We start from the raw sequence: 24,157 nt of genomic DNA on the forward strand, positions 1-24,157 counted from the left end.
CCAGTAAGAATTCTGGCTCTCACAGACCTGTTAGTTTGTCTTTAAGAAGCCCTCCTGTTCTCCACTCATTACCTGTATTAACTGCACCTGTTTGAACTCGTTACCTGTATAAAAGACACTTGTCCACACACTCAATCAAACAGACTCCAACCGCTCCACAATGGCCAAGACCAGAGAGCTGTGTAAGGACAAGGCTGGGATGGGCTACAGGACAATAGACAAGCAGCTTGATGAGAAGGCAACAATTGTTGGCGCAATTATTAGAAAATGGAAGAAGTTCAAGATGACGATCAATCTCCCTCGGAGTGGGGCATCAATGATCATGAGGAAGGTGAGGGATCAGCCCAGAACTACACAGCAGGACCTGGTCAATGACGTGAAGAGAGCTGGGACCACAGTCTCAAAGAAAACCTTTAGTAACACACCATGCCGTCATGGATTAAAATCCTGCAGCGAACGCAAGGTCCCCTTGCTCAAGCCAGCGCATGTCCCGTCTGAAGTTTGCCAATGACCATCTGGATGATCCAGAGGAGGAATGGGAGAAGGTCATGTGGTCTGATGAGACAAAAATAGACCTTTTTGGTCTAAACTCCACTCGCCGTGTTTGGAGGAAGAAGAAGGAGGAGTCCAACCCCAAGAACACCATCCCAACCGTTCTCCCCACTGTACCAAATAAATCACTGTATTTTTGTATTTTAAAAATATTAAAATCCTTTTACAAGGGAGCATGAAATCACTTTGCAAACCTTCCATCAATTGGCCTGTTTGATCAATCCCTTCACCAGTACACTGACTCAGTTTAAGTAGAACATTTTTCATAGCAACAGCTTTTCTCTGCTGATAAATCTGACATATGCAACCAGTTAAAAGATCGAATATTCACACATCCCTGTGATCACCCAGATGAAGGTTAGTTTTAAAGTAACCAACAGTTTAATGTTTAACTAACAGATCGCTAATGACTCATAATTGTATCCTAATTTAGTTACTTGGTGTTTGGTAATGAATGGCCTACTTTGCATCATCAACACTGACTCAATGACAAAGAAGTAATTCTTAAGAAAACAACTGATGGCACCTTTATTTATAACAACTAGTTTCTAAGTAATTAATAATTTGTCATAAATACACTGCTCATAAAAATTAAGGAAAAACTTAAGTCACAATGAAGGAAATGTATTAAATATCAAAATCTTTACTGGATATTGTGTAATTCATTGAGAACAAAGTTAACTGAACTTGAACTTGACTTGAATGTAACGACGGTCAATGGAAATCAAAACCACCAACAGATGCTTTGCTGGATTCAAACTCACACCGAAAATCAATGTAAACAATGGAAATCACAGGCTGTTCCAACTGGCATGAATTTTATCACAGCAACTCACGTTGCGACTCAGTAGTGTGTATGGCCCCCATGTGCCTGTATCCACTCCCGACAACATCTGGACATGCTCCTGATGAGATGGTGGATGGTGTCCTGGGGGATATCCTCAAGGATATCGGATCAAGACATCGATGAGCTCCTGGAAAGTCTGTGGTGCTACTTCGTGGTGGCGGATGCACGATACATAATGTCCCAGAGGTTTTCAATTGGATTCAGGTCTAGGGAACGTGAGGGCCAGTCAATGGCATCAATGCCTTCGTCATCCAGGAACCAGTGTAAGGTCTGACTATGGGTCTGAGGATTTCATCCCGGTACCTAACAGCAGTCAGGGTACCGTTGGCTAGCACATGGAGGTCTGTGCGACCCTCCAAGGATATGCCTCTCCTGACCATCACTGACCCACTGCCAAACCGGTCATGTTAGATTATGTTGTAGGCAGCGTAACATTCACCATGGCGTCTCCAGACTCTTTCACATCTGTCGTATGGGGCACCAATGGTGGCCCTGAAAATGTTCTCTGGCGAATGCCAATCGAGCTGCATAGTGCTGTGCTGTGAGCACAGGTCCCACTAGAGGACGTCGAGCCCTCATGCCACCCTCATGGCACCCTCATGGAGTCTGTTTCTGACAGTTTGGTCAGAAATATGCACACCGGTAGCCTGCTGGAGGTCATTTTGTAGGGCTCTGGCAGTGCTCCTTCTGTTCCTCCTTGCATAAATGGAGCCTGTCCTGCTCCTCAGTTGATGCCCTTCTATCTCCTGATATCTCCTCTATGCTCTTGTGACTGTACTGGGAGACAGCAAACCTTCTTGCGATGGCACATATGGATGTGCCATCCTAGTGGAACTGGACTACCTGTACAACCTGAATGGGCTGCAGGTACCACCTCATGCTACCAGTAGTGACAAGGACACTAGCAAAATTAAAACTAGAGAAGAATCAGTCATTGTCTGTGGCCACCACCTGCAAAACCATTCCCTTTTTGGGGGTTGTCTTGCTGTTGCCTCTCCAGTGTACCTGTTTTCATTATCATTTGCACCAAAACAAGTGACATTGATTGACAATCACTTATGCTTCCTAACTGGACAGATTGATATTCCATGGGGTTTCATTTAGTTGTTGTTATACTGTGATCCCTTTCACTTAGGGGTGTACTCACTTTTGTGTTATTTTGGGCGGACAGCAAATGTACACTATTATACAAGCTGTACACTCACTGCTTTACATTGTAGCAAAGTGTAATTTCCTCAGTGTTGTCACATGAAAAGATATAATCAAATATTTAAAGAAATGTGAGGGATGTACTAACTTTTTTTAGATACTGCATAGAGGACACAAACACATTAGTAGTGTAATAATAACATTTACATAAACTCAAATAGAGAATACTACAGACCAGGTATTCCAAAACAGTTCAAAAGTTCTACCAAAAACAGTCAAACTTATGTGTGAGTGTGGGTGAGAGAGGAAGTGATTGATTGTGTGTTAATGAAAATAAGGAACACGTGTGTGCATTTAACAAGTTCCACCATATCGTGGCATTATAATGTATGTACAACACTGACAAAAATGTTACATAGGCTGTAAGTAGCAAGCTAATAAAATGCAAATTAATTATTTAAAAATCCTACAAAGTGATTTTCTGGATTTTTGTTTTAGATTCCATCTCTCAAGTGTACCTATGATAAAAATTACAGACCTACATGCTTTGTAAGTAGGAAAACCTGCAAAATGGGCTTTGTATCAAATACTTGTTCTCCCCACTGTATTATGTAGTAGGTACTGGTTATAGGTCATCTGTTGTACACACTTAGAACTTGTCATAATATTGATTGCCTGTGGGATTAAACATTCCAGAACCCTGGCGCCCTTTTGTTCAACAGCAAACATCACACTACATATCGTAAAAACCCTGGAGCCCAATTGTTAAACATCAAAGCCACCAAAAATTACATTCCACGCACACCCCATACGATATTTCACCCCCGGACATGCATACGTCATACAGGAAGTTACAACCCCTAACATACATCACACAGGAAGTCCCACCCCGGAACACATGTCACGCCGGAAGTCCCACCCCGGAAAATACGTCATACCGGAAGTCCCATCCCTGCATACGTCACACAGGAAGTCCAAACTACCAAACTGAAAGTCCCACCTACCATCAACCAATCATCCAAAAGTGACAGAAGCCATCCTATATTAACTACTGGTGTCCGTTCACACATAGTTACAGTGTAGTTACAAGGAATGAGGGCTGTTATTTGAATCAGTGTCTGTTCCCGTGTAAATATGCTGTAGTTACAAGGAAAGGGCTGTAATTTGAAGCACTGTTTGTTCCCACATAGATATCTGCACCATTTGGATGAAGATATAATGACATTTAAAATCACATCTGTCAATTATGATTTTTTTTGGAACAAATAAAAACAATCAAATATTATTACAAACAACTACAACCACTAATTTCTGAACCCTTTTTTAAATGCATTTTACACAACAAAAATATAAAATCTTTTTTTTTCTTCTGGGCCAAGAAAGTATTAAGCTTATCTGGAAGACCAGCACAACATGAGACGTTTCTGTTATTTATTCAACAAGATGTAAAAGGTGTTCTTTAAAACATTATTTATACAAACTGGTGACATCATAATGGGATGTAAAATATGATTTCAATAAATTTTGAAGAGACAAAGGTTAATTATAAAAAATTTAATGCTCACAGTTGTTTTTGTTACACAACATGTTATTGTCAATGCCAAGTCTAATAATTGTATACTAAACAATGCTTTGTAGTGACATTTTCTATACAGGTCAAAATCACTTCAGAGGGGGAAGACCTTGGGACTCGTGTTTCAGGTGTTTTAACTACTGTGAATCAGATTCTGCTTCATTTGACTATACTAAACGTACTTGCTTGGTAGGTGTAACTACTGTGTATCTATGTGGGAACAGACCTCGCTTACAGCCGTCTTTCCTTGTATCTACAGCACAGGGCCGGCTGTAGATGGGTTGATTTTGTATAATACGCATATACGTTTAAAAAAAAATCATCTTGGAAGGTGGATTTTGTATAAATGAGGGGGGATGTCAAATCACTGCATAACACCCCCCCCCCCCAAGATGATTTTTTTTAAGTATATGCGTATGTAAAGCAGACCGAAAAGCATTGGTCGTAACGTGTTGAGTATGCCAATTGGACCAGGTTGCATTCATATACGATTGGCTATGTATATGGGAACACAAAATTGAGGGGGTACAACTTTCTACCTGAGGGGGCAATGCCCCCCTTTTGAACCCTGTGGAACTGGGCCTCCTACAGTGTAACTACATTGGAACAGACACCGCTTCAAATTACAGCCCTCTTTCCTTATAACTACAGTGTAACTATGTGGGAACAGACACCGCTTCAAATTACAGCTCTCTTTCCTAGTACTTACACTTGAAGTAAATGATGGATTTACTAGGAACTTACATGGTAAGTAAGGGTAATGTACACAAGTTATGGGAAAGAATATGCTACAACACGATGATGGCGTGAAGGTATGTTATGGAGTATTAACTGTTAATGAATTATAATTTACCTCATTTTTATCAGGTATTATTATGAAATTGACTAGTTTCAATGTGTATTTCCACCATAAACCACTGGATCTTTTTTGTGTCTACATTTTAAAACAACACAACATTTTGGGGGATTTGTATATTCGAAATGTGAGCCAGGCACTTTTGGATATCCACATTTTAAAGTATGCCTTATAATTTTAAACTAGTCCTCAACAACAGTCAAATCTGACAAACTCATATTTGTTAAGAAGTTTCATACGTCAGCTTGTCGCTTTCAATGTGACACAATTATATTACTGTGGAGCGTTTTCAATCATGCTTTTTGGCAAAAAATGTTTCATGTGGGCACCTATATTTGGGGAAAAGCAGTGGGGGATGTGGCTTGATGAACAGATCTGACTGAACGAACTGCATTGTGGGATTGTTGAGATTGCGGATTGTTGACATACTGTAAGCTGCCTGCTGATACCCATTGGCTACCTGCCAAACCTTTTTCGAATTTACTCTATATAAATTAATTGGTCAAAATTCTATTTTAAGAGTTGTACCAACACAATATTTTTATCTGTTGACCTCTTACCCAACTTTACTACACCGGGACTCTTTTTGGACATAATTAACGGAACTACTCACCCCTGAACACCCGAGGCTAAGTATCATTAAAATGCCTTATCCCTGTAATTGTTGTAGCAACAACACGGAGGAGAACTATCATCTTCAGTTAAAGATAGCAGAGTTAGAGGCTCGGCTTCTGACACAAATGCCAGGCAAGGATTATGCTAGTGTAGAAATAGAAAAAAGCAATAACTTTCTCTTGGTCACTGGGAAGAAATGCCATCGACCAGTTAAACCTGAATCGGTGCTAAATCCAACTGAGACTTTCAACAGGTTTTCCCCACTGGAGTCGGAGTCAAGGCCCGAGCCGTCTTCGGAGGGGAATGATTGGCAGGCATTTTCTACCAGTGGCCTTGAAAAACTGAAAACTTTAGTCATTCCATTACCCGCAGTATTAGACTAAAGAATCAGCCGGTGATCGTACACTGTTTACCGGGGGGCAGAGCCACCGACGTAGCCAGAAATCTGGGGTCGGTGCTAGCGAAGTCTAAAACTGGCAAGTATAGAGAGTACAGAGATATTGTTATTCACGTTGGCACCAACGACGTTAGGATGAAACAGTCAGAGGTTACGAAGCAGAACATAGCATCAGCGTGTAAACTAGCTAGAAAGATGTGTCGGCATCGAGTAATTGTCTCTGGCCCCCTCCCAGCTAGGGGTGGTGACGAGCTCTACAGCAGACTTGCGCAACTCAATCGCTGGCCGAAAACTGAGTTATGCCCGTCGCAGGAGGTAGTGTTTGTAGATAACTGGCTTTCTTTTTGGGACTCTCCCAGAAATAGGGTCAGGCCTGATCTGCTGAGGAGCGACAGACTCCATCCTAGCTGGAGTGGTGCTCTTCTTTTATCTAGGAACATTGACAGGAGTCTCACTCCTATAGCCTTAACATGAGATATTGTGCAGGTCAGGCCGCAGGCTGTTAGCCAGCCTGGTAGCATAGTGGAGTCTGTCGATAGCATAGCCAGTGTAGTTAGTACAGCTTTACCTATTGCCACTGTGACTCATTCCAGGCTGAGAAAAGTTAAACAAGGTAGTGCTAACAAAAACAACCTTATTAAGATAAAGCCTTCCTCCGCCTCGGTCACAAATAAAAATGACTGTATCACCTCGCATCTCAAAATAGGACTCCTAAATGTTAGATCCCTTGCTCCAAAGGCAGTTGCTGTAAATGAATTAATCTCTGACCATAAACTAGATGTTATTGGTTTATGTGAAACGTGGCTAAAGCCTAATGAATTCACTGCCTTAAATGAGGCCTCTCCTCCTGGTTATACTAGTGATCATATCCCTCGTGCATCCCGAAATGAGGGGGTGTCGCTAATATTTATGACATATAAATTTACTCTCAAACATATCACTGAGTTTCATTCTTTTGAAGTTTTACTAATGAAAGTTTACCAGGCCGATTAATCGTTTTACATAGCTACTATTTATAGGCCCCCCGGGCCATACACAATGTTCCTCACTGAGTTTCCAGAATTCTTGTCTAACCTTGTAGTCATGGCAGATAGTATTCTAATTTTTGGCAATTTCAATATTCATATGGAAAAGTCCAATGATCCTCTTCAAAAAGCCTTTGAAGCCATAATTGACTCAATGGGTTTCATCCAACATGTCTCAGGTCCAACACATTGCCACAATCACACCTTAGATTTAGTCCTGTCATGAGAAATAGATATTGTAGATCTAATAATTTCCCCCCATAATCCTGGATTATCGGATCACTGTCTTATTACATTTACAGTTAAAGCAAGAAATCCACTTGCTCCGCAAACAATGAGTTTCAAAAGCCGTACTATAAATTCTCGGACTACAAATAGAATTGTTGATATTCTTCCAGCCTTGCTTATCAATGACGGAGTAAATAAATCTGTAAACGATCACATCGAGGATCTAAACTCAACACTGCGAAATACATTAGACACAGTTGCACCACTAAAAACTAAAGATATATGCAACAAGAAACTTGCTCCCTGGTACACAGACAATACTAAAGCACTTAAGCAAGCCTCCAGAAAACTGGAGCGAAAGTGGCGCTCCAACAAGTTGGAAGTATTTAGACTAGCCTGGATAGACAGTACACTACAATACCGAAAATCACTCACGTCTGCTCGATCAGCTTATTTCTCCAACCTGATTGAGGTGAACAAAAACAACCCAAAATTTCTCTTTGATACAGTTGCAAAGTTAACAAAAAAGCAAAGCTTAGCAAGTGAAGTGGGTCTTCACTTTAGTTTGACATGAACTACTTTGATGAAAAGATTATCACCATTAGAAAACAAATAACTGACTCCTCCTTAAATAGTTATGGTCCTCAAAATATCAGTTGTCCTAAAATTGTCCTGAACCTCCCTGACCAGGTGTCAATGGGGACACTTTAATTTTTTTATACCGTATCGCTCGACACATTTACTAAATTTGTAATGAGTTCTAAACCCACAAACTCTCAGCTAGACCCGATTCCTACAAAATTACTTAAGGAGTTATTTCCTGCACTAGGTCAGCCAATGCTGAACATAATAAATTGCTCCCTTTCCTCCGGATGTGTTCCAAACTCACAAAAAATTGCGGGAATTAAGCCTCTTCTAAAAAAATCTTGATCCAGACATAATAAACAATTATAGGCCAATATCGAACCTCCCATTCCTCTCAAAAATCTTAGAAAAATGTGTTTCCCAACAACTGAATGCCTTCCTAAAGACAAATGACATTTGTGAAATACTCCAGTCTGGTTTCAGATCCCATCATAGTTCTGAGACTGCACTCGTGAAGGTAACAAATGACCTTCTAATGGCCTCAGACAAAGGTTCCGCATCCGTCCTGTTGCTTCTTGATCTTAGTGCTCCTTTGGACACTATTGATCACTTCCTTCTCTTAGAGAGACTGGAAACCTGTATTGGGCTACGTGGACATGTTCTAGCCTGGTTTAAATGTATCTGAAAGATATCAGTTTGTTAGTGTGGATGGCATATCCTCTGACAAGTCAAAGTTATGCTTTGGTGTTCCTCAAGGCTCGGTTCTGAGCCCATTATTGTTCTCACTATATATGCTCACTCTCGGCGATGTAATCCGAAATCATAATGTAAACTTTCACTGTTACGCTGATGACACACAGTTACATATTTCAATGAAGCATGGAGAAGCCCCTAAATTAGCTACTTTGGAAGCATGCATTTCAGATATTAGGAAGTGGATGACAGACAATTTCTTGCTCTTAAACTCAAGGAAAACAGAAATGCTCGTTTTAGGAACCAAGAAACAAAGAGCATTGTTAGCTGATCTCACTGTGAACCTCGGCGGCTGCATGGTCGTATACCCAAAAAACTGTAAAAAACCTTGGCGTTACCCTTGACCCTGACCTCTCCTTTGAAGAACATATAAAATATGTCTCAAGAGTTGCTTATTTTCATCTTCGAAACATTGCAAAAAATTAGAAACTTTCTATCAAAAACTGATGCAGAAAAATGTATCCATGCTTTCGTTACTTCTAGACTAGATTACTTCAATGCTCTTCTCTCTTATTATCCAGACAAATTAATAAATAAACTTCAATTAGTGCTGCAAACGGCTGCTAGAATCCTAACCGACCAAAAAATGTAACACATTACTCCTGTCCTTGCATCCTTACACTTTCTGCCTGTTAGGGTTAGGGCTGATTTTAAGGTTTTACTCTTAACCTATAAATCAATACATGGACTTGCTCTTACTTACCTTGCTGAAATGATCCAGCCTTACCTACATGTAACCTACGATCGCAAGATGCAGGCCTTTTAATTGTACCTAGAATTTCTAAACAAATAGCTGGCGGCAGGGCCTTTTCTCATAGAGCTCCACTACTGTGGAATGATCTGCCAATTATGGTTAGAAATGCAAACTTTCAAGTGTCTACTAAAAAATCATCTCTACAGCACGGTTTATAATTAGGTGTAGCCTGGCCCAGGGGAGTGAAGGTGACCAGTAGGCTTGATGCTGTCCACCCTTGCTGTCTTGCCAGGTGGGCTCTCGTCGCCACTGGGTTGCCCTCCCTCCAATGCCTCTCGGGGGAAGAGTCACTGGCTTGTTATTGTCTCTCTGTTGCGCACTTGTGCAATTGGGCTTTACGCTGCTGGCTATACTCGGCCCTCTTTCAGGGGGGTTGCGGTTGGTGGGTGTCCCTTTGGTTGATGCCTGGCAATGTGGTTGGATTGATTTCCTGCCTGTTGGGCCCTGTTCAGGACTCCCCCGGGCAGGGCCACAGTGTTGCCGGACCCCCCCGTCTCAGTTCCAAGGTGTTACGCTGCTATATTATTTTGCTGGGGGATATGAGGAATGCACTTCTAACTTTTCTCAGTCTCCTCCAGTTCTTAATTTTAGTAAGTGATGAGGTCCTGGTCCACACCTGCGGAGTACCTGGTTTGGGGGGCCCGTTGCTGTCCCTGTCCTTGTCCACCTGGTCATACTTTTGACCTAGTCTAGAATCAAATAGACTCTGGATTTAGCCCAGAGAAATGTATTCATTATTCTAATTGGACTCTTAATATCTCACCCGGCACAGCCAAAAGAGGACTGGTCACCCCTCTGAGCCTGGGTCCTCTCTAGGTTTCTTCCTAAAATTCGGCCTTCTTAGGGAGTTTTTCCTAGCCACTGAAATCCAACACTACTGTGGTTTGCTCCTTGGGGTTTAAGGCTGGGTGTCTCTGTAAAGCACTTTGTGACAACTGCTGTTGTAAAAAGGGCTTTATAAATACATTTGATTGATTGATGTGCTTTCTTTGGCTTGATTCATAACACACATTGATACTCAATTCAAACATTTATGATTGATGCCAACATGGCTTTTGGTTTGGCAAGATCCGATTGGCCAAAGCATGTGTTGGCATGGTGAAAAGTGATACAAAGTGGAGAAATGTGTATCATCTTTCTGTTCTCTCATAATTCCAAACTTCTGCGAGTAAACTTGCAATCAAATAATTAAAGCCACGTGACACCATTAAGTTTTGTTGACGTGCTGTACGCTGCTTGCTGTCACCTACCTGGTCAACTGCCAAACTTTTATTTACTGATTTTTTACCCAACCTTTCTACACGGGAATGTATTTGGACATAGCAAACAGAGCTACTCGCCCCTGAACACCCGAATCTAAGTACCATTATGCTTTGTCATTGTCGTTGCTGTAATTACAACTTGAAGGAGAACTATCAAGAGTCTTGGCTTCAGACATGGATTATATTAGCGTAGAAATGGAAAAAACAGCGTCAGTGCCACCATGAAGAAATGATAGTGTTGTTGTCTGCAGACAGGCAAGAAATTTCTCTTGATCACTGGGAAGAAATTCTGCAGAGATTTTCAACATGTTTTCCCCACTGGAGTCGGAATCAAGGCACGAGCCGTCTTTGGAGTGGAATGATCGGGAGGCATTTTCTACCGGTGGCTTTGAAAAACTAAAAACCTTAGTCATCGGCGATTCCATTACACGCAGTATTAGACTAAAAAATCAGCCGGCGATTGTACACTGTTTACCAGGGGGCTGAGCCACCGACGTAGCCGCAAATCTGGGGTTGGTGCTAGCGAAGTCTAAAACTGACAAGTATAGAGTACAGAGATAGAAAGATGTGTCTGCATCGAGTTATTGTCTCTGGCCCCCTCCCAGCTAGGGGTAGTGACAAGCTCTACAGCAGACTTGTGCAACTTAATCGCTGTCTGAAAACGGAGTTCTGCCCATCGTAGGAGGTAGAGTTTGTAGATAACTGGACCTCTTTTTGGGACTCTCCCAGAAATAGGGCCAGGCCTGATCTGCTGAAGAGTGACAGACTCCATCCTAGCTAGAGTGGTGCTCTTCTTTTATCTAGGAACATAGACAGGACTCTCACTCCTATAGCCTCACCATTAGATGCAGGTCAGGCTGCAGGCTGTTAGCCAGCCTGCTAGTATAGTGGAATCTGTCGATAGCATAACCAGAGCAATTAGTATAGTTCTGCCTTTTGAAATTGTGACTCGTTCCAGGCTGAGAAAATTTAAACAAGGTAGTGCTAACAATAGCAACCTTATTAAGAAAAAGCCTTCCTTCACCTCGTTCATTAATAAAAATGACTGTATTGTCTCCCATCTTAAAATGGGACTATTAATGTTAGATCCCTTGCTTCAAAGACAATTGCAATATATTAATTAATCACTGATCATTAACCTGATGTTGTTGGCCCGTGTGAAACAAGGCTAAAGCCTGATTAATTTATTGCTCTAAATGAGGCCTCTTTTCCTGGCTATACTAGTGAATATATTCCAAAAAGGGGGTGGTGTTGCTTAATTTATGACTTATATATATTTGACACTTAAACACATGGTTTTCATTCTTTTGAAGTTTTACCTATGAAAGCTAACCAAGCTGATAGTTTTTCATAGCTACTATTTACAGGCCCCCAGGCCATGTCCAATGTTCTTCAGTGAGTTTCCTGAATTCTTGTCTAACCTTGTTGTCATGGCAGATACTATTCATTTTTGTCAATTTCAATATTAATATGGAAAAGTCCAATGACCCGCTTGGAAAAGCTTTTAGAGCCATAATTGACTCAATGGGTTTTATCCAACATGTCTCAGGTCCAACACACTGCCACAAACATACCTTTGATTTAGTCCTGTCAGAAAAAATAGATATTGTAGATCTAATAATTATTCCCCGTAATTCAGGAATATCGGATCACAGCCTTATTGCATTTACTGTTAAAATAAGACACCCACTTGCACCCCAAACTATGAATTTTAAAAGCTGTAATATAAATTCTCTGACTACAATAAGAATTGTTGATATTCTTCCAGGCTTGCTCATCAATGAAGGAGTAAATACATCTGTAAACGATCAAATCAAGGATCTAAACTCAACACTTCGAAATACATTAGACACAGTTGCACCACTAAAAACTAAAGAAATACGCAACTAGAAACTTGCTCCCTGGTACACAGACAATACTAGAGCACTTAAGCAAGCCTCCAGAAAACTTGAGCGAAAGTGGCGCTCCACCAAGTTGGATGTATTTACACTAGCCTGGATAGACAGTACACTACACTTCAAGGTGGTTGCGGTTGGTTGGTGTCACTTTGGTTGATGCTTGGCAATGTGGGTGGATTGACTTCCTGCCTGTTGGGCCCTGTCTGAGGCCTACCCCGGATAGGGCCACAGTGTCACTGGACCCCCCCTTGTCTCAGCCCCAAAGTTTTACGCTGCTATATTAATGTGCCGGGGGCAGTAGGGTCGGATATCCTTCTCCACTGTAAAATCTTGTAAACCTAAGGATTGCACTCTCTTGTCTCCTGCTCCATTCAAACTTAGGAGGACATGAGGCCTTGGCCTTCACCTCCCGAAAACCAGGCTCTAAAGAGCCTGTTGCTGCCAATGTCCAAAGTCCTCCTGGCTGTGTTCCAGATCAGGACAATACCTGATGATTGCAGCTGCCAGTCTGATAACTAAACAAAACGTAATTTTTTTACAACATATTATGGAAAACCTCTTGAAGAACCTGCTTTTATGCACCATAACACTAAAAACACTCTCATTGTCAAATCAAATAAATTTCTGTTATTTCTTTGGAAAATTAGAGAGAGCAATTGGTCCTTAAACTCCATATTAAAATAAATGTAATTTAATTGCATATGTTAACTTTGCACTCACTGAATTTTGGGCCTTGGATCTCTATTGATTAAGAAGAAGAAATAATGTACTGGTAAGCTCTGAAATAGCAAATGGCCTACTAGACCAAGAAAGTCCTTTACAGTTGGATGACCAAACCCTGGCATTATGAAAAACAAACTCTCAGACAGATCAGGAACACTCATGTTGGTAGTCGTGGATGTGTCAGCAGCTAACATTTGTGGAAGACTTCACCAGACCAACTTCAGAGGCTTAACTTTAAAGTGCAAAAACACTAATGAACCAGGCAAGCCTAGTTCAGCCAGACCACAATTAGAAATTATGTATGTTGCTGCCCTCACTGGATTCAAACCTGGGTCTCCCACATGAGAGGCGGTGTCTTTAACCACTACACCACAGCACTACACATTTACTGAGTGTCGGTATAGCGTCTCAACATTAGATCATTTTGGCATGCATTAACATCACGCCAAGTTTGAATATTTCACTAGACACCATTAAGCACTGTTAAACTGACTAACTTTTAATATTAAGTTTACTTCCACCACAAATAGTATCTATGAACTGTGTTAGAAATCGTCCGTTTCGTATAGTGGTTGTAATAATTAGCATACCCGTTTGTCAAGGGAGAGAGAAATTATATTATTTATTGCAGCATTAGAAAGTCTTGTTCATGAGGTTACGGACCTGGTCTTCCTTACACAACCTCAATCTCATCTCACTCAATCTCTTCTCACTGTAATGTTGGTTACAAGCTGATACTTACATTGAAGCGTGTGTCTACCTAGTAAAGATCAGGTTTCTAAGACAGTAACTCCCATGCCAAATGGTCAATGTAAAACATTCCTGGGGTTAGTAGAGCGCAACCTACAGAGAAATAATCTAAACAGAGAGGTTTCTGTTGTTCTCATTATCAAGGCACATTCACCTACAATGAAACGTACATTCACATTGTAATTGCTAATGCTCAGATTCCACAACTGTATGGCTTTTGCCACTGGGCGTTTTAACAGCTTCTTAGCCAGTAATAGGCTTACTGGTATCTACTGACTTGCTAATTGGAATAGTCATAAGAATTCAGCAATTGCTTACGAGACTAAAGTAGAACTTTACACTGTCAATGCTATTTCATTTCATGGGACAACAATGTTCGTTTTTCTTTCATTCGTGAATGACATTTATAGAATAACTATCAGTATAGGTGACAATAACTGACTTTTTCATCAAGTGAAAAGATGAGAGAATCGTGGATACCCCTCCTCTTTTACTGCCCAATGGGTTGTAATCTAGCTGATATTACCCCACAAAACATTCACAGGTGTGTACTTCAAAAATCCACCCCAAATAGTCTCAATATAACTGTAAACAGTTTTATACTTACTATAACATAGTTGCTGAAGGTTGTATCCAGCAAAGTTATTGTCTATCCGGAACAAATCCTAATGCATAATATGTTTTGACTGTGATGAGGCTCAAACACGGGACCTCTTGATTGGCAGTCCGTGTCTCTGTCCACTACGCTATTTAACAAGGGGTAGTCGCTCACTCACTCACTAAGAGATATTCGCTCTTCTTGGTTGGCCCCGCTTATGTGGTCTGGCAAAAACAGGATGGCCTAAAAAATTGGAAAATGTGTTCTTGGAAAAGGTATTGTGGAAAACAAAACTTTCATCACTGTGCAAATACTTATAGACTGCACTGTATAACTCAAATATTGTCAAGCCCTTGTTGTGGCCCTAAAAACTGTTTCTAAGTTATTTTAAGCAATTGTTACTGTTGATCCACTCTTAATAAGTTGAAATCAAATAAAGTAATAATTAATTAACTTATTATAAACAGTCAAATTATTTCCGGTCTGATACATGTAATATGTACTTTATGATACAATTAAAACCATTAACATTGTGACCTTGTAAAGTAGTCTGCAGCAATCCATTATGCCATCCTGGCTTTGTTTTAGGATTTTCCATGAGTAATAATTAATCCTGCAGCTTTTTTGTATGAAAGTCACATTCCATCACAACAACACCATTATTTAATGGAACATAGGCCTCTGGTTGTACAAATGCAGTCATTCCATAATGTTTGGCAGACCATACTGTCTTAAATGTAACATTCTCTCCCTTGACCATGATGCGTTTTGGGGGAGTTTTTGAGGGATTTTGTTGGTTTGAACATTCCAAGCGTTCACTTTATGGATGTGGTCGTTCCGGTTGAAGGATACTACGGCACAAAGACATAGCAAGACCCAATGGAGACGTGTATATAGTAATATCCTTGAGAAAGACAGGGCGCTAGGAATTAGGATTTGGACAGTAAGAGGAACATAGAGGGAGATATTAGTTTGTGCGTCTTGGGACTTATCTAGTTACTTCACTTTGATTAATAGAATTTCAACTGTAGGTCACCGACTGAAAACGTGCGCAATACATCATACATTTTCTACTCTCTAGGAGCTGCTGGAATGCCAGACGATAAGACCACTCTGCTGATGTCATGCACACAATGCAAACTCACTCTCCAACAAAGGAAGAGTGTTGCAGGGAAGGGCAGGCAAGGGACACAGCTGGCTGGCCTGGCGTAGCCTCATTCAGGGGGGTTTGGGGGAGGGTCGGGGGAGCCTGGCAGGCCAGGGGGAGAATTATAGTCATTTGGGATATTGGGTAGAAGAGAGCTGTCATTATCACTGTGTGTAATGCTGCTGGTCCCTCCTGCTCCTTAATTATAGTTTGGTGCCACGTGTGTGCATGCATGCATGTGCGCACATGTGCGTGAAAGCAGACAGTGTGGCGGAGACTGTGGCCCCATTGTATTGACCCTGCCACCAACCTACTCGCTTGTGGGGCCAGTTGCCCATCATCTTACTGTGTTACATCTTACTGTGTTACCTCAGTCTCTCATAACATTCATAGTCATAGGTCAAAGTGACATGCCTGTCCTGTTTACAAAATTAAAAGGCTTTGTTTCCTTATGTTTTCTGGGTAAAACACATTACTGTAATCAGCAACGAGCTGAGCAATTCGAGTTAACTACCTTATTCAGGGACAGAACAACTGATTTTTTTATGTTTCCAGTCGGTTACTGGTCAGATGCTTTAACTGCTAGGCTACCCTGCTACCCCAGGTCTAATCACACCATACAAAAATGTTGTCAGTTACTGTCCTGTCACATTTTCTGTAGTATGTACATTACCGTTTAAAAGTTTGGGGTCACTTAATGTCCTTGAGTTTGAATAGGAAATATAGCAAGATGAATAGGAAATATAGTCTATGACATGGTTAGAAATAATAATTGTGTCATTCAAACTTTGCTTTTGTCAAATAATTCTTTATGTTCTGCAATTACTGCCTAATTGTGAATTTGTTGTGGTATTCTGAAGAGATTTAACCCCATGCTTCCTGAAGCACCTCCCTCATGTTGGATTGGCTTGATAGGCACCTTTTACGTACGGTACCATACAGTCTGGGCTGCTCCCACAATAGCCACTCCATTATAGACAAAATCTTGCACAGTTTGTAGCTGTGCTTTGGGTCATTGTCCTGTTGTAGGAGGACATTTGCTCCAATCAAGCGCCATCCACAGGGTATGGCATTGCATTGCAAAATGGAGTGATAGCCTTTCTTCTTCAAGATCCCTCTTACCCTGTACAAATCTCCCACTTTACCACCATCAAAGCACACCCAGACCATGACATGCTGGCCAATGATAACCTGACTGCTGTTAGGTACTGAGATGAAATCCTCAGACCCATCGTCAGATCTGGGCCCTGGGTTCTTTCTGGTGCAGGATAATGTCCGGCCTCATGTGGCCAGAGTGTGTAGGCAGTTCCTGGATGACAAAGGCATTAATGCCATTAACTGGCCCTCAGGCTCTCCAGACCTGATTCCAATTGAGAACCTATGGGACGTTATGTTTTGGTGCATCTGACTCCACCAAGTAGCACCACAGACTGTCCTGGAGCTCAGTGATGCCCGGATCCAGGTCTGGGAGGAGATTCCCTGGGATACCATCCAACCTCTCATCAGGAGTATGCCCAGTTGTTGTTAGGAGTGCATACAGGCATATGGGGCCATACACTACTGAATCACATTATGAGTTGCTGGGATAAAATTCAAGCAAGTTGGAACAGCCTGTGATTTCAGTTGTTTATTTTGATTTTCAGTGTGAGTTTGAATCCAGCCCTCAGTTGGTTGGTGATATTGGTTTCCATTTTACATAATGTACTGTAAAGATTTTGATCTTTAATATATTTTGTTCATTGAGACCCAATGTATGATTTAAGTATTCCCCTAATTTTTCTGAGCGGTATATTTAATGAAGCTGCCAGTTCAGTGTCTGTGAGGCGTCTGTTTCTCATGTATTTGTCCTCTTGTTCAGTTTTGCACTGGGACCTCCCTCTCTTTCTATTATGGTTAGAGCCTGCTCTGTCAACGGAGTAGTGCACAGCATTGTATGAGATCTTCAGTTTAGTGGCAATTTCTCGCATGGAAGTGACTACATTTCTCAGAACAGGAGCAGACTAATGAGTTTCAGAAAAAAGTTATTTTGTTTCTGGCCATTTTGAGCCTGTAATTGAATCCACAATTTACGATACTCCAGATACTCATGTAGTCTCTACTCATGTAGTGTTTTTTTTCTACTTTAATCAACACAATAGTTTTCAGCAGTGCTAACATAATCGCACAAGGGTTTTCTAATTATCAGTTAGGCTTTTAAAATGATCAACTGGGATTAGTGAACGCAATGTGCCATTGGAACACAGGACTGATTTTTTCAGCTACAATAGTCATTAGACACAAACAATGTCTACACTGTATTTCTAATCAATTTGATGTTATTTCAATCTACAAAATATTGGGTTTTCTTTCGAAAACACAGAAATGTTTAAGTGACCCCATACTTTTGAACAGTAGTTTTTTTTGGGAGGAAGACAATACGGTTGTAAAACCTTTCATAAATGCAATGAAATTAAGAACCTGCCTGCATATGTCCAACAGAAACTTTACTTTAGCTATTTCTTTTCTACAAACCAGTTTCCAAAAAAGTTGGGACACTGTACAAACTGTAAGTAAAAAAGGAATGGAATAATTTACAAATCTCATAAACTTATATTTAATTCACAATAGAATATAGATAACATATCGAATGTTGAAAGTGAGACATTTTGTAATGTCATGCCAAATATTGGCTCATTTTGGATTTCATGAGAGCTACACATTCCAAAAAAGTTGGGACAGGTAGCAATAGGAGGCCGGAAAAGTTAAATGTACAGATAAGGAACAGCTGGAGGACCAATTTGCTAATTATTATGTCAATTGGCAACATGATTGGGTGTAAAAAGAGCCTCTCAGAGTGGCAGTGTCTCTCAGAAGTCAAGATGGGCAGATGATCACCAATTCCCCCAATGCTGCGGTGACAAATAGTGGAGCAATATCAGAAAGGAGTTTCTCAGAGAAAAATTGCAAAGAGTTTGAAGTTATCATCATCTACAGTGCATAATATCATCCAAAGATTCAGAGAATCTGGAACAATCTCGGTGCGTAAGGGTCAAGGCCGGAAAACCATACTTTGATGCCCGTGATCTTCGAGCCCTCAGACGGCACTGCATCACATACAGGAATGATACTGTAATGGAAATCACAACATGGGCTCAGGAATACTTCCAGAAAACATTGCCGTATCTAAAAAGAAGCCGTATCTAAACAGGATCCAGAAGCTCAGGCGTTTTCTCTGGGCCAAGGATCATTTAAAATGGACTGTGGCAAAGTGGAAAAGTGTTCTGTGGTCAGACTAATCAAAATTTTGGAAAACTGGGACGCCATGTCATCCGGACTAAAGAGGACAAGGACAACCCAAGTTGTTATCAGCGCTCAGTTCAGAAGCCTGCATCTCTGATGGTATGGGGTTGCATGAGTGCATGTGGCATGGGCAGCCTACACATCTGGAAAGGCACCATCAATGCTGACAGTTATATCCAAGTTCAAGAACAACATATGCTCCCATCCAGACGTCGTCTCTTTCAGGGAAGACCTTGCATTTTCCAACATGACAATGCCAGACCACATACTGCATCAATTACAATGTCATGGCTGCATAGAAGAAGGATCCGGGTACTGAAATGGCCAGCCTGCAGTCCAGATCTTTCATCCATAGAAAACATTTGGCGCATCATAAATCTGTTTGTATTCTGAATAAAATATTGAATTTTGAAACTTCCACATCCTTGCATTCTGTTTTTATTCACAATTGTACAGTGTCCCAACTTATTTGGAATCGGGTTTGTACATTATAACCCCAGTATAGCATTTTGACTTCTTTCTTACTACAATAGGGGTTGCAGAGGCTTCTGAATATGCATCTGCAACTAAACAAATTAATATCTTTAATTGAAACAAAATCTGTATTATCCACTGAGGACTGCAATGCTTTGATTCTCCTGGGCTGTCTTGCTGTTGGATGATGAAATAGGTCTAAGTGGGTCCCCACGGTTACCCTGCAACCAATGGCGTGTCTGGGCGGGAGCTGGGGCTCTCCTAGTGTAGTTACTGTATTGATTTATGAAAATATTCCTGGGCAAGATTGCCGTGGGACTCCCCAGGCCCCTAATGTGCTTATATGCCTCAAAAGACAGAAGTGGGATAGCCACAGGTCTTTGTGTGTGCGACGGGTTAGGATTTAAGCTATAGTTGTTTGTTTCTATGCTGCACAACAGGAACCCAAGTTTGTGGGTTATTTAGATTATGAGAAAGCAAGTGTGACCACAGTGATTTAGGGGCAATTAGGTCAGAGATAGTACATTCATCTGTGAATGGGACCAATTTAATCTGATTTGTGGGATTCAGGATATGAGAGATTGTGATTACATTTTGTGATAGTAAAAACCCACTTAATTTGAGTTATTTAGGGGATTTACAAATGAAAACCGTAGCAGTCAGAGGCCTCAGTTTATTTAATATCCACAGTGGTACCCATTAAATACCAAAACAAACCCAAAACCAAATTGTTATATTCACCATGATCCAAGATGTCATCCCACCTTCCAATTACCAAAGAAGTCCCCACAGGGTCAGCAGTGGCAAATGAACATTTCTTTCTTTTAAAAGGACCTCATTAATCTACTCTTATCTTCACTAAGTTAGTCATTAGGGCCACCACCAGCCATGTGTTTAAGTTTAAGTCAGTCTAGGTGTCTCCCCAGGCTCACTCCGCCTTTAGTAAAGTGAAGTGTTACTGGCACCATAGCTGTCTTTAGATAAAAGCGGTCACACACACACGCACACGGTGGGGCCATAAAACTGCTTTGTCACTGCAATTTCCTTGTCCATCAGCAGGCACACAAACAGCACTGTCTCTGATGCCACTGTAATTACTTTTATTTATCACAGCACAGATATTCACATTTTATAATTTTTCCACCCCCAACAGCTTTGTGGTTCTGTTCAAGGATGAGTACTTCAGTCTATATTTCACTGCACTCTTTATTTCCCTCTGCATCTCATTCACCTTCTCTGCCTTTTTTCTCTCTCCTCTCTTTTGCCCCCTCCTCACTTTCTCTCCTCTCTGTCTTTCTCTTCTTCCTCTATTTCTCTCCTCTTGCTCTGGCACTCTGGTTAAAAAAGCACACCACTGGCGGCTGTGTCAGCACTTTTAGTGTGTGTGTGTGTGTGTTGGAGGAAGAGAGAGTGGGAATAATCAGACTCCTCTCACTTTCACAGACATGATCTTATCCTGCTTGTGCAATATTGGAGTGGAATGCACTCACTTGCATCTACATGTGTCCGTATAGAATCCTCTTCAACAATCACATGATGTCTTCCAGCACTTCATATTGTTGCTAGAACCTAATCACTAAACATGATTGAACCATCTGTGTTTCAGATCCACCGCCTCAGGTCGGTTGAACGAAGGATGTGAGACAAGGCTGTTCCTCACCACAAGCCTTCAGCCTCCAGGGGTACACTGATCCAGACCACTGCCTTTGCACACAATCTGCCTCTCCCTTCTCACCTCCCTCTCTCTCTATTTCTCTCTCGCTCTCTCGTGGTGTGGGGTGAAGGGACAGTAAGAGTTGGACTACAGTAGGGCTTGTTTGATGCTCTGTGGGGATGAGACCTGGCTGCTGACGGCCAGTGGAGACGGCCCCCATTCTCCGCTTGCCTGGCTACATGTGCGTGCCTGTAGGCTGCCCTACGCGCAGCAGCCAAGCCATCCCCAGAGACAGTCACCGAGGTGGCCACCACAAGCCACCCAGACATGCCCACCGAGACCCTGCCGCCCCTGGCAGATAGCAAGCCCGCTGGACCCGGGGTGGCCTTAACCTCTGCTGTACCCCTGCGGATACTCAATAAGGGGCCTGAGTACTTCCGGCGCCAGGCAGAGCCCAACCCTAAGCGGCTGAGTGCCGTGGAGCGCCTGGAGGCGGACAAGTCCAAGTATGTCAAGAGCCAGGAGGTCATCAATGCCAAGCAAGAGCCTGTCAAGCCCCAACTGCTGGCCAAGCCCCACGTGGGCCCCACTGTTGCCAAGAGAGGGGCAAATGGAGGGGGCGGCGGTGCGGTCCTCAAGGCATCCAACAACAATTCAAAGTCAGATACGTGCGCTGCCGCCAGCAAACGGGAGAACCTTAACCTGGAGATCCTCAAGAACCTCCTGAACAGCTCTGGTTCGGCTTCAGAGGGTCATGCCAAGAGTGCTACTCTGAAGCCTGGGGCCAGGAGCTGGGCCCCCCACCGGTCCAGCCCAACAACAACAATGGACTGCACAGAGCCCACCAGCCTCTGTGCCTTCTCCTCATCCCTCAAGGTGCCGTCCCTGGCAGCTGGTCGGCGGAGTACTGGAGGGGGCAACCTGAACCTCAGTCGTCGCCTACTGGAGGAGCGGGGCCAGGGTGACCGTTCTCCCCTGCATGCCTCCCACAGCTCCTGTGACATCCGCAGATTGTACAATGGCAAGCCACTGAGAGAGGCACGAAGCAGCAGTAGTTCGGCGCCGCCGTTGCCCCCTAAGCCCAGCTCCAAAGTCCTGGCCCCTCTCTGTGACAACACCGCACATGAGAAGGAGCCCAACCCCACACCAGCCTCCACTGCCGAGCAGTTAGAGCTGGGGACCTCGGTGGCCCGCCGACCATCCCTGCACCGTTCCAAGTCAGACTTGAGCGACCGGTATGCACGGGCTGGTGCTGATGTGGAGCGCTTCTTTAATTATTGTGGGCTAGACCCCGAGGAGCTTGAGAGCGTGGGTGTGGAGAGCTTTGCCCGCGCCAACTCTGACATTATCTCCCTCAACTTTCGCAGCGCCAGCATGATCAGCTCAGACTGCGATCAGTCACGGCACAGCAATGAGGACATGACGGATGAAGAGGACGATGCAAGCGAACGCGTTCCATACGGAATTTCAGCCGTGGAACGCAATGCACGAGTCATCAAATGGCTGTACAGCATCAAGCAGGTGCGAGAGTCACAGAAAGTATCTCACGTCTAACCAAGTGGAATAAAACTAAAGGTGCTTGTGACAACAACAAAAAAACAGACATCTGATTAAATTGTTTGGACACTTGTGTATCGAATATCTCTGAATGTCAAAGTTTTGACTGGAAAGATGCCCATGGGTATGACTTGCAGGTGCGTTTGCATTCAGTATTTTGTTTGTTGTTTTTTTTTTGTCCTCTGAATCTGCATGACTCCTCCCACCCACACGCCGGTGCGGCCTCCTGCTAGAGCAGCAGGTTTAGGAAATAATAGCCTTTTTCAAGATGGCTGCTATTCAGTGCCATCTCTTCAAGCAGTGCAGCTCTCTCGTTTTGCTTTCTGTCTGTTTAGACCAGCACTACAATGCCAGCTATTTTAGGTGTCTTCTTACTGTTCTTTCTTTACGAGCAACACTGAGCCTGGAAGCCATATGGGTGTGAATGCAGCGCTTCAGTGTGTAACCAGTCTTTAGTCGAATACTTCTATCTCTGATGCATCTGAGCTTAGTGTCTGTATGTGCGTATAGTAAAAGGACTCCCCCTGAAAAAAAGGGCTGAGAAAGCATGGTACAGTCCAAACCTGGCTCAACCCTTTGGTACCAGGAGAGTTCGTTTGGTAGATTCCATATCCCAGCCCCCATCCTGGAGAAACTCAGCTTAACCACTCTCTCTCTCAGCGTTACCATGGGAATAATGTTCAGGCAGCATTATGAGACCATTCAGCATTATGTGGTTTTTGCTCCTGTTCAGTTTGTTGTCCACAACAGTCTCACTGACAGTTGGACTTTGTGGTACTTGCTTTTCTTTCAAATGTGTGTAAATGATGTATATAATGAAAAATAAAAAATAAATGATTGTGGGACTGCATCAAAACCTGTTCAAATCTTTATGACTGTTGTTATAATGACATAAGTTTGGTATATTGAAGTTGGAGCTGTTACAGTACTTAAAATGAAGGCAATTTATTGTGTTCACATTCAGTTATTTTGCATTATTTCAATAAATAATTGTTTTGCCATCTACGTTGGCAGGTTTTGTGAGTATTATTTCATAAAAATAATAGTTAATGTAACAGTAAATGTATACAGTATTTATGGTAAATAAGGCATTGCACAGGCATAGCATTACCACATTAATTCAACTGCTGGAGGATCAGAAGAATACCAATGAGAGTGGAGTCTGTTGATGTTAGCTCATAGATCAGAGGTCACAAATATCACTTTTCTTGTGCTGTTCTCAATATGAAAAGCTGTCAATAATAATTATTCATGGTTCTAGATGGGGACCGTAAAGTATAGTGCGTTAAGAAAAACTAAAGTTTGTGTTAAATTGATAATTCAAATACAGAGCTATATTGTGTGTAATAGGAAATATACAATAGGGAATTTATTTTCAATAAATATCATTGCTCTTAAAAAATTGTTTTGTTTATATTATTAACTAATCGCTACAAAAACGTAGGGGGCAAAATTATGGACATTGAGAAGAATCTTGGACA

The 24,157-nt window shown here is 42.1% G+C and overlaps 1 protein-coding gene across 4 annotated transcripts in view; it reads left to right on the forward strand.

Moving 5' to 3' along the window:
- Window positions 1-23,681, forward strand: part of fam110b (family with sequence similarity 110 member B) — a 131,226-nt gene extending 107,545 nt beyond the window's left edge. For all 4 annotated transcript variants that reach the window (XM_029119075.2, XM_029119074.2, XM_034289494.1 and 1 more), the window contains one exon: window positions 21,072-23,681. In XM_029119075.2, coding sequence (XP_028974908.1) covers window positions 21,447-22,673 — 1,227 coding nt within the window. In that variant the 5' untranslated portion in view covers window positions 21,072-21,446 and the 3' untranslated portion in view covers window positions 22,674-23,681. The remainder of the gene's footprint in view (window positions 1-21,071) is intronic.
- The last annotated feature ends 476 nt before the right edge of the window (window positions 23,682-24,157 follow it).

Source organism: Esox lucius, chromosome 3, assembly GCF_011004845.1.
Source record: "Esox lucius isolate fEsoLuc1 chromosome 3, fEsoLuc1.pri, whole genome shotgun sequence".
In the NCBI taxonomy this organism is placed as follows: domain Eukaryota; kingdom Metazoa; phylum Chordata; class Actinopteri; order Esociformes; family Esocidae; genus Esox; species Esox lucius.